Source organism: Neoarius graeffei, chromosome 13, assembly GCF_027579695.1.
Source record: "Neoarius graeffei isolate fNeoGra1 chromosome 13, fNeoGra1.pri, whole genome shotgun sequence".
In the NCBI taxonomy this organism is placed as follows: domain Eukaryota; kingdom Metazoa; phylum Chordata; class Actinopteri; order Siluriformes; family Ariidae; genus Neoarius; species Neoarius graeffei.
This window is the reverse complement of record NC_083581.1, coordinates 25806775-25818908: the sequence shown is the minus strand read 5'-3', so window position 1 is coordinate 25818908 and position 12134 is coordinate 25806775. Positions and strand designations below refer to the sequence as shown.

At 40.8% G+C, this 12134-nt stretch overlaps 1 protein-coding gene across 1 annotated transcript in view; it reads left to right on the top strand.

The window, feature by feature from the left end:
- Positions 1–11836, top strand: part of LOC132895884 (ankyrin repeat domain-containing protein SOWAHB) — a 63481-nt gene extending 51645 nt beyond the window's left edge. Inside the window, exons 10-13 of the mRNA XM_060936637.1 lie at positions 2453–2539; positions 3220–3292; positions 7524–7610; positions 11124–11836. Of these exons, the coding sequence (XP_060792620.1) occupies positions 2453–2539; positions 3220–3292; positions 7524–7610; positions 11124–11302 (426 nt within the window). The 3' untranslated portion in view covers positions 11303–11836. The remainder of the gene's footprint in view (positions 1–2452; positions 2540–3219; positions 3293–7523; positions 7611–11123) is intronic.
- Positions 11837–12134: the final 298 nt, after the last annotated feature.

Genomic DNA, 12134 nt, shown 5'->3' with positions numbered 1-12134 from the left:
TAACTCAAAAACAAATTGCTTAATATAAAGTTAACTGAAATGACAATTAACAATTTGAATAAAATGCATTCTGTCTAAGGAAAGTTCAGGAATAAAAAAAAACCTTCTCTGGCTCTAAGAAATACACGTTTAAATAATATTACTGAAATCTATGCTGAGGTGGATTGTAGAATTAATTCTACAAGTTAAATCAGTCTGTATGATTAGATATTGAGTATTTGCTTTTAGCAACCTGGAGTGGCAGTCAAAAGTTTGGACACACCTTCTAATTCTAATTCAATGTTTTTTCTTTATTTTTATGAATTAAAAGACACTTCTTCATGTCTTAAAGTAGTGACTGATGTCATTTATCTTTACTTCATTGAGCGGTTCTTGATATAATATGGATTACTACACTTGTAGTGTGGAATAGGACTATTTACTGTATTATTATTTACTATTTACCGTTTAATCTCAAATGCATTAATAAGGCAAGAAACTCGTCCACCAATTAACTTTTGACGAGGCAGACCTGATAATTGAAAAGCATTCATGAAGCAGGTTAAGATTGTCAAGGTAAATCCTGGACACTTTGAAGAATCTAAAATATCAAACATATTTTGTTTTTTTAACGCTTTTTTGTTTATCACGTAATTCCATATATGTTCCATACAGTGGTGCTTGAAAGTGTGTGGACCCTTTAGAATTTTCTATATTTCTGCATAAATATGACCTAAAACATCAGATTTTCACACAAGTCCTAAAAGTAGATAAAGAGAACCCAGTTAAACAAATGAGGCAAAAATATGATACTTGGTCATTTATTTATTGAGGAAAATGATCCAATATTGCATATCTGTGAGTGGCAAAAGTATGTGAACCTCTAGGATTAGCAGTTAATTTGAAGGTGAAATTAAAGTCAGGTGTTTTCAATCAGTGGGATGACAATCAGGTGTGAGTGGGCACCCTGTTTGATTTAAAGAACAGGGATCTATCAAAGTCTGATCTTCACAACACATGTTTGTGGAAGTGTATCATGGCACGAACAAAGGAGATTTCTGAGGACCTCAGAAAAAGCGTTGTTGATGCTCATCAGGCTGGAAAAGGTTACAAAACCATCTCTAAAGAGTTTGGACTCCACCAATCCACAGTCAGACAGATTGTGTACAAATGGAGGAAATTCAAGACCATTGTTACCCTCCCCAGGAGTGGTCAACCAACAAAGATCACTCCAAGAGCAAGGCGTGTAATAGTGGGCAAGGTCACAAAGGAACCCAGGGTAACTTCTAAGCAACTGAAGGCCTCGCTCACTTTGACTAATGTTAATGTTCATGAGTCCACCATCAGGAGAACACTGAACAACAATGGTGTGCATGGCAGGGTTGCAAGGAGAAAGCCACTGCTCTCCAAAAAGAACATTGCTGCTCGTCTGCAGTTTGCTAAAGATCACGTGGACAAGCCAGAAGGCTATTGGAAAAATGTTTTGTGGATGGATGAGACCAAAATAGAACTTTTTAGTTTAAATGAGAAGCATTATGTTTGGAGAAAGGAAAAAACTGCATTCCAGCATAAGAACCTTATTCCATCTGTGAAACATGGTGGCGGTAGTATCATGGTTTGGGCCTGTTTTGCTGCATCTGGGCCAGGACGGCTTGCCATCATTGATGGAGCAATGAATTCTGAATGATGGCAATGAATTCTAAAGGAAAATGTCAGGACATCTGTCCATGAACTGAATCTCAAGAGAAGATGGGTCATGCAGCAAGACAACTACCCTAAGCACACAAGTTGTTCTACCAAAGAATGGTTAAAGAAGAATAAAGTTAATGTTTTGGAATTGCCAAGTCAAAGTCCTGACCTTAATCCAATCAAAATGTTGTGGAAGGACCTGAAGCGAGCAGTTCATGTGAGGAAACCTGTCAACATCCCAGAGTTGAAGCTGTTCTGTACGGAGGAATGGGCTAAAATTCCTCCAAGCCGGTGTGCAGGACTGATCAACAGTTACCGGAAACGTTTAGTTGCAGTTATTGCTGCACAAGGGGATCACACCAGATACTGAAAGCAAAGGTTCACATACTTTTGCCACTCACAGATATATAATATTGGATCATTTTCCTCAATAAATAAATGACCAAGTATCATATTTTTGCCTCATTTGTTTAACTGGGTTCTCTTTATTTACTTTTAGGACTTGTGTGAAAATTTGATGATGTTTTAGGTCATATTTATGCAGAAATATAGAAAATTCTAAAGGGTTCACAAACTTTCAAGCACCACTTTATGTTATTTCATAGTTTTGGCACCTTCAGTATTATAGGTCAGACAAACCTATGAATGAGTAGGAGTGTACAAACTTTTGACTGGTACTGTATTGTACAAAACCTGTTATTTCTCCTAAAGAGTAACTTCAACATGTATGCCACTGCAGATGTGGTATGTTAAACTGAATGGTGTGTGTGTGTGTGTTTCTCAGACCGCCCTGCACTGGGCTGCTAAGCACGGAAAAGAGGACATGGTTACTGTGATGGCTGACGCAGGGGCCGACGTCAACACCAAAGCTGTAAGTCCATTGAATAGAAAGTTTCCAGTAGTCCAATTGTTTATTTGTGAGTTTTAAAACATGCCTTTGTCAAGATTTTATGCTTAATTTACTGTCCTAATGCTTCATTAATTAGACAACAAATATTTTTGTCTTTTTTTCTTTTGCAGCATGTAAGTAACTAACCCTGGGTTGCCCTCCGTTTGTACGGGAAATCGGTAAGGTACAGTGACGCCGTTCTCACGTGCCTGCCTGGTTTCCAAGCTTCTGACATAACTCCTCTCAAAGGGAAAGCACCAAATCCAGCTGTACAAATGAACGCGGGCTCTGCTTCACAGCACATGTTCATAAATCACACTGTGTCATGTTAATCACTTCCCCTAAACAATGTCCTCATGTATTCCAATAGCTGGGCCCTGAGAGGAGCAATTGCACTGAATTACCAGGCAATTATCATGCTGTCATTAGGGTCTGTTGCTGTAACCTTACCTAATTTGTGTCCTCTCACCCTCTCGTTTTTCCCCTCCATCTCTCTGTCTTTCGCTCCTTTCCTGATTCTTCTCTGATTTGCACATGGTGGATGGATTTGTGACTTGGGATGCTCCAGGGTGTAAGTGTTCAATTGTTTTTTTTTTTAATTAAATTTTGTTCATTTTATATTATACATATTTTAAATGAGACTAAAACATTTCTGATTACAGGGATACACACCTTTGCACATTGCTGCACTACATGGCCATGTGTACATATTTAATCTGCTCATCCAAACGTATGGTAAGCCTCTTATGGACTTGTTATGGACTTAATTTGCTCTAATATTTGCTCTAACGGGGTGGCACGGTGGTGTAGTGGTTAGCGCTGTCGCCTCACAGCAAGAAGGTCCGGGTTCGAGCCCCATGGCCGGCGAGGGCCTTTCTGTGCGGAGTTTGCATGTTCTCCCCGTGTCCGTGTGGGTTTCCTCCGGGTGCTCCGGTTTCCCCCACAGTCCAAAGACATGCAGGTTAGGTTAACTGGTGACTCTAAATTGACCGTAGGTGTGAATGTGAGTGTGAATGGTTGTCTGTGTCTATGTGTCAGCCCTGTGATGACCTGGCGACTTGTCCAGGGTGTACCCCGCCTTTCGCCCGTAGTCAGCTGGGATAGGCTCCGGCTTGCCTGCGACCCTGTAGAACAGGATAAAGCGGCTAGAGATAATGAGATGAGATGAGATTTGCTCTAACATTAAAATCTTGAAAGGAACACTGCAGTATTTTTCCAGGCTAGAGGACGTATGGTTACCATAGATATATTGACGTTTCCTGTCGCCAAACTCTTTTATCATGGAAGCCTACAGAAAGGTGCTGAAATCCATCAGTAAATATTTTAAATCCAGAGCTAACAATATGATCTTATGATGAAATGAGAAGAAATATTGGCAAAGATGTATGTGTGTAGTTTTATCCAACGTTCAAAAAAGTGGAGGAATCAGGCAGAAGCTGAGGCACTTCCATGTTTAATTTGATCAATATTTTTATCTTGGAAAATAATCAATGACAGGGTGGTGCGATGCAGCCTGATGTAAAGTTGATGATTTTCCAATAACAGAACATCGACACCAAAGTGTTTTATTCCTTATACTACATCACTTGTCAATGATTACAATTTTTCATCCATCCATCCATTATCTGTAGCCGCTTATCCTGTTCTACAGGGTCGCAGGCAAGCTGGAGCCTATCCCAGCTGACTATGGGTGAGAGGCGGGGTACACCCTGGACAAGTCGCCAGGTCATCGCAGGGTTGACACATAGACAAACAACCATTTGAATAATTGCATATCCATTTATATTTACATTTAATGTTATAGAACATCTCTGAAACAAATTAGAGGATGAGTCTCCTTCATCACTCACTCTCTCTCTCTCTCTCGAAGTTATTAAGACAAAAACGTAGCTTGCCATTTTACTGAAAAACCGCAGCATGCAACATCCTCAGTACTTAGACTTAAAACCTCTGATTATCCAGCCCTGACACTGGAGAACCCTTACAACAGTGTTACATAAACATCATCTCACAGAAAACTTGGAGGTCTTTTCTTTTTTTGAAAAAAAAAAACCCCTTAAAAATCAGTTTATTATTCTAATCTATTACGTGGAACATCATGCAATTCCCTGTGAATTCGCTGTTAATACAGAAATGATCAAGTATTGGAATGAGCACTTTAAAATAGACCTGTGACTGAATTAATGTCAGAGATCATCGAAAATGAATCAAAACCTTCTAACAATCAACATTTAATTTACTAATACTGTTATTGAGGATTTTATTGAATTTGTTTTCCAAAAATATGTTTGACTACTTCTAACCCCATTTCCAGAAAAGTTGGGATATTTTCCAAAATGCAGTAAAACCAAAAATCTGTTATTTGTTAATTCACGTGAACTTTTATTTCACTGACGGAAGTACAAAGAAAACATTTTCAATAGTTTTACTGACCAGCTTAATTGTAGTTTGTAAATATAAACAAAGTTAAAATTTGATTCCTGCAACACACTCAAAAAAAAAAAGTTGGGACAGAGGCAAAATAAGACTGAAAAGTTTATCGAATATTCAATTAACACTATTTTGGAAGATTCCATAATAAGCAGGTTAATTGGTAACATGATTGGGTATAAAAGGAGCAGCACCAAAGGCTCAGTCTTTGCAAGCTAGGATGGGTTGCGGGTCACTCCTTTGTATCAAAATTTGTGAGAGAATTGTTAGTCAATTCAAATAGAACATTTCTCAATGCAAGATTTTAGGTCTTTCAAAATCTATAGTACGTAATATTGTGAAAAGATTCAGGGAATCCTGAGACATCTCAGGCTACATCCACACGACAACGGCAATGAGATGTTATTAAAAAAAATATCGCGTCCGCATGGGCAACGGATCAGTAAAATATCAGGTACATATGGCAACGCAATCCTTGCTGAAAACGATGCAATACACATGCCACACCTCTAGGGGCGCTGTAAGACGGTCCCTTCGGAGACACCAGAACAATAGAAGAAGTAAGGACGCATGCGCATAAACTATTATGCGCGAGACTTCATATTAGCCACAAAGTCAGAAAAATCTGTTCGTAAAATTACATTATAATGACCAAATACAATGAAAAGTATTTTTCCAGTCTCACCTGTGAAAGGTAATCCCATGTGATCTCGTTTGGACGGCAAATCTGTTGGTACAGTTAAACGCAGCACATGAATGAGGCATCTTTATTCTCCGCTTTGACCCATCCAATATGGCGGCGAGGATGACGTATGATTCTACGCGGAAGGCAGCGTCTTTAATGGTCCGGAATAAATTGAATGCTGCACGTTGATGGATTAATTTGTTCTTCTACGCCCTTTTTGAGGAATGTATTATAGGACTTAAACCAACATCTGAAGAGGTGAGATCGCTCCTTTTTTTCCCTATTTTTGCTGGCGGGATTGACTCTCTCTCTCTCTCTCTCTCTCTCACTTTGCACCATTACACAATAAATATTCACAGTGAAAATATTTTGTAAGCGCGTTTCATGAACCAAGTTAAAGGATTTGTTGACAACTCGCATCGAGTTCGTTACACTTCTACCCGGCGTGAAGCACTGACAGTCATGTGGTTGTGACGTCATCGTAAACAAATCCGTTCTACTCATCCAGATGACTTCGCAACGGCGCCGTTGCCAGATCTTTCCACTCTGGAACCCGCTCTCAAAAGATTTCGTTTTGGGGCACCCAAAACGCCGGTGCCGTGTAGACGCCAGGCCGAAACGATAAACAATTTTATCGGATTCACCTGAATCCGTTGCTGTGTGGACAGGGCCTCAGTGTGTAAAGGACGAGGTCGGAAACCACTGCTGAATGTACGTGACCTTCGAGCCCTCAGGTAACACTGCCTGAGAAACCATCATGCTAATGTGACAAATATAGCCACTTGGGCTCGGGAGTACTTCAGAAAACCATTGTCACTTAACATAGTCAGCTGCTGCATCCAGAAATGCAATCTGAAACTGTATTACACAAGGAGGAAGCCATTCATCAGTTCTATGCAGAAATGCCACTGATTTCTCTGGGCCCGAACTCATCTCAGATGGACCGAAAGACAGTGGAAACGTGTGCTGTGGTCAGATGAGTCCACATTTCAGCTTGTTTTCGGGAAAACCAGACGTCGAGCTCTCAGTGCCAAAGGTGAACACGACCATCCAGTTTGTTATCAGAAAAAGTTGCAAAAGTCAGCATCTGTGATGGTATTTGGGGCGGGGGCATCAGTGCTTGTGGCATGGGTGAGTTGCATATGTGTGAAGGTACCATTGATGCAGAGGCGTATACTAGGTTTTTAGAGAGGCATATGCTGTGATCAAGGCAGTGTGTCTTCCCAGGAAGTCCATGCTTATTTGAGCAGGACCATGCTAGGCGTCATTCTGCATGGGCTACAACAGCGTGGCTTCATAGACACAGAGTGTGTGTGCTTGACTGGCCTGCTGCCAGCCCAGCTCTGTCTCCTATTGAGAATGTATGGCACATCATGAAGAGGAGAATCAGACAGCGGCGACCACTGACTGTTGAGCAACTGGAGTCTTGTATCAAGCAACAATGGACAAAAATTCCAATTGCAAAACTGGAACAGTTAGTATCCTCAGATCCCATACGATTAAAAAGTGTTATTAAAAGGAAAGGTGATGTAACACAATGGTAATAATGCTTCTGTCCCAACTGTTTGGAGTGTGTTGCAGAGATCAAATTCTATCTTCGTTTATATTTACAAAATACAATTAAATTGGTCAGTAAGACTATTGAAAATCTTTTCTTTGTACTTTGGTCAGTTAAATAAACATTCATGTCAATTAACAAATCACATGTTTTTGTTTTGTTTTTATTGCATTTTGGGAAATATCCCAACTTTTCTGGAAATGGGGTTTGTGCTACTATTACTATAACAACAACTAATAATAATAATAATAATAATAATAATAATAATACATTGGTACTCTGTTGCCTATCAGGTGCAAAGGAAAATGTGCGAGACTACAGCGGTCACTTAGCGTCCCATTACCTGAATATACAGAAAGCAGAGGAGAGCAGTGATCTGAGTGAGTAATCACACTCATACATAATTTCTGGGTTTTATTTAAATATATATTTATATCTCTGTGTCACCCACTGGTACACACCCACATATAAAGCAGGAAGCCTCGAGACCTCAGTTGTCTTCCTGCATGATTGTGTTTCATTCTTGTTTTTAAGTGATTAAAGTAATTTTCAATATTCATACACCTTATTCACACAGAGAACACACCTTATATCACATGATGAATTCTCCATTCTGATTGGTCAGAAGGGGTTGATTAATTTTCTATTAGGGCATGCACTTGCTCTTATACATCATTTTTATAGTAACAATTTACAAAGGAAAATCGGATCGGATAGCAGATCCTTGACATAAAATGTGTATATCATTTATGGAAGGACACTGGTGTAAGAAGTAGCATTTTTTTTTGGTCTTGTTAACTTCAAGAGAATGAAAAAGAGAGACTGGTGAGGGAAGGACTGTTTATACAGTGGTGCTTGAAAGTTTGTGAATCCTTTAGAATTTTCTATATTTCTGCATAAATATGACCTAAAACATCATCAGATTTTCACACGAGTCCTAAAAGTAGATAAAGAGAACCCAGTTAAACAAATGAGACAAAAAATATTGTACTTGGTCATTTATTTATTGAAGAAAATGATCCAATATTGCATATCTGTGAGTTGCAAAAGTATGTGATCCTTTGCGTTCAGTATCTGGTGTGACCCCCTTGTGCAGCAATAACTGCAACTAAACGTTTGCGGTAACTGTTGATCAGTCCTGCACACCGGCTTGGAGGAATTTTAGCCCATTCCTCCATACAGAACAGCTTCAACTCTGGGATCTTGGTGGGTTTCCTCACATGAACTGCTTGCTTCAGGTCCTTCCACAACATTTTGAATGGATTAAGATCAGGGCTTTGACTTGGCCATTCCAAAACATTAACTTTATTCTTCTTTAACCATTCTTTGGTAGAACGACTTGTGTGCTTAGGGTTGTTGTCTTGCTGCATGAACCACCTTCTTTTGAGATTCAGTTCATGGACAGATGTCCTGACATTTTCCTTGAGAATTTGCTGGTATAATTCAGAATTCATTGTTCCATCAACGATGGCAAGCCGTCCTGGACTAGATGCAGCAAAACAAGTCCAAACCGTGATACTACCACCACCATGTTTCACAGATGGGATAAGGTTCTTATGCTGGAATGCAGTGTTTTCCTTTCTCCAAACATAACACTTCTCATTTAAACCAAATATTCTATTTTCGTCTCATCCATCCACAAAACATTTTTCCAATAGCCTTCTGGATTGTTCACGTGATCTTTAGCAAACTGCAGACGAGCAGCAATATTCTTTTTGGAGAGCAGTGGCTTTCTCCTTGCAACCCTGCCATGCACAGCATTGTTGTTCAGTGTTCTCCTGATGGTGGACTCATGAACATTAACATTAGCCAATGTGAGAGAGGCCTTCAGTTGCTTAGAAGTTACCCTGGGGTCCTTTATGAACTCGGCAACTATTAGATGTCTTGCTCTTGGAGTGATCTTTTGCCGCTTTTCCACTACAAACGCGGCTGAGCCGTGCCGTGCTGAGTCGAGCTGAGTCGAGCTGAGCGGGGCTATTGAAGTTGCATTTCGACTACAACCGCGCTGAACCGTGCTGGCTGGAAGTGGGTGGACACATTGGGTGGAGTTAGCGAAAGTGGGTGGACGTCACGTGATGTCGTTACGCAGCGCAAACAGTGACATCAGTGACAGTGGCGGAACAAGTCAGAGCCGGGCCGGGGGCGGGGCAAATGACCGGGCATTTTATTAAAGCTTATCATAACATCATTTTAGGCTACAAAGTGTCCGCAACTGCGGTGTTTACCAATTTCAACACTACCGGGTGCAACTATGTTATTTAGTACATCAAGTCCTTCAAACGAACATGTAACTCAGGAACAAAAAACATTAGGATACTGTACATGGCTCATAATAAAACATCAATAGCCTATACTGCGCACATTATTTGAAGGGCATACGAATGAGCGCTCAGAGGTTGCAACGGTGACAGGAAGAGTCAGAAATAAAAGGAGGGCGGTGCAAACCTCACTGAATGCACTGTGTTTACCAATTTCAACACTACGGGGTGCAACTATGTTATTTTGTACATTAAGTCCTTCAAACGAACATGTAACTCAAACAAAAAAACATTAGGCGACATACTGTACATGGCTCATAATAAAACATCAATAGCCTACTGCGCGCATTATTTGAAGGGCATACGATGAGCCTTGCGCTCCGCGAACTCGTCCATGATGCTCTGTTGTCACTGATTCAGTGATCTTTTAAGCGGTAGTCTCACGACCCGGATAGTAAACAATAAACATGGAGGACATGGTGTCGTTAGTGTTGCTGGTCTTGGTGCTGTGGCTTGTTGTCACCGACAACGCCAACAGATACTGGCAAGAGCGTATAGATGAGGCGAGGCGCATAAGGCTTCAGAAATTCTCGTAATTCGTAATTCTTCTTCTTCCGGGTTTGCGGTGTTTACAGATCCCAGCGCGCTCGCGGGGCGTGTGGGCATGTGAGGACACTCCTCCTCACCAATCAGTGCACAGGGGAGTGTCTGCTCACGCCTCCAGCCTCACTCGGCACGGTTTGGCTCGCTTCAGCCCCACTCCAAAACGGTGCGAGTTTTAGGGGCTAAGCAGGGCTGAAACGAGCTGAGTCGTGCTGGTTTTTGGTAGTCGAAACGCGAGCCGTGTCGGGCTGAAGTGAGCTGAAGTGAGCTGAAAAAGGGTAGTGGAAAAGGGCCATTTGTTGATCGACCACTCCTGAGGAGGGTAACAATGGTCTTGAATTTCCTCCATTTGTACACAATCTGTCTGACTGTGGATTGGTGGAGTCCAAACTCTTTAGAGATGGTTTTTTCACATTTTCCAGCCTGATGAGCATCAACAACGCTTTTTCTGAGGTCCTCAGAAATCTCCTTTGTTCGTGCCATGATACACTTCCACAACCATGTGTTGTGAAGATCAGACTTTGATAGATCCCTGTTCTTTAAATAAAACAGGGCGCCCACTCACACCTGATTGTCATCCCATTGATTGAAAACACCTGACTCTAATTTCACCTTCAAATTAACTGCTAATCCTAGAGGTTCACATACTTTTGCCACTCACAGATATGTAATATTGGATCATTTTCCTTAATAAATAAGTGGCCAAGTATAATATTTTTGTCTCATTTGTTTAACTGGGTTTTCTTTATCTACTTTTAGGACTTGTGTGAAAATCTGTTGATGTTTTAGGTCATATTTATGCAGAAATATAGAAAATTCTAAAGGGTTCACAAACTTTCAAGCACCACCGTATATATTATATATAATTAGACAAAGTGTGCATTTAGTACAGAGCCAAAGAACTTTCTAGCATATGAACACATAAAATTAAAACAGAAGCACGCAGAGTTATGTAGGTGTTGAAAATTTCTTGCGAGACTCTATGAGTAATATGAGGCACTAGTTTTGAGTTGCTTCTTTTCTGGTCTGAAGATGCTGGATACCACAGCCCAGCCCAGGTGACTGAGCGCCGCAACAGGAAGTTAACATCTCTGTTTCACTCGCGGAAGAAATGGGGTTCTGCAGAAGACCTGGCACCCGTACCTGAGGAGAGGAGCGCCTCACATCAGCTCATTGTCCCTGCCTTCAGACCTAGGAAGTTCTCACGCTGAACTCTTATCACTCATATACAGCACCATAACAAGCGTTTAAGAACAGTCAGTTCTCTTTATGGTGCATAGGTTTATAAACCTGGTATTTGTTCTTTACACAGAAATACTGCATATTTCTTATTTAGTAGCTATGTGGTAGTATTAAACTGTCACTGTTTTATTTATGTTTTTATGTTAGAGGTTTTGTACCACTAATTTTTTTTTTTTTTTTTGCTTTGCGAGGGCCAAGTTCATACGGGATGATTAAATAATAACCTGTTTTATTTTTCGATTCTCTTAATGAGAAAAATATACAAGTTGTCATGCTGTTACATGCTTTCAGTTTATTAAATTTTATATATATATATATATATATATATATATATAAATAAGGGGTGGCACGGTGGTGTAGTGGTTAGCGCTGTCGCCTCACAGCAAGAAGGTCCTGGGTTCGAGCCCCGGGGCCGGCGAGGGCCTTTCTGTGTGGAGTTTGCATGTTCTCCCCGTGTCCGTGTGGGTTTCCTCCGGGTGCTCCGGTTTCCCCCACAGTCCAAAGACATGCAGGTTAGGTTAACTGGTGACTCTAAATTGACCGTAGGTGTGAATGTGAGTGTGAATGGTTGTCTGTGTCTATGTGTCAGCCCTGTGATGACCTGGCGACTTGTCCAGGGTGTACCCCGCCTTTCGCCCGTAGTCAGCTGGGATAGGCTCCAGCTTGCCTGCGACCCTGTAGAAGGATAAAGCGGCTAGAGATAATGAGATGAGATATATATTTATAAATAAAATATACCATCTTGGCATATCACTACAGTGACATGGTCGCTCAGACAGCCTTCAGCCATCAAAGTCGGAA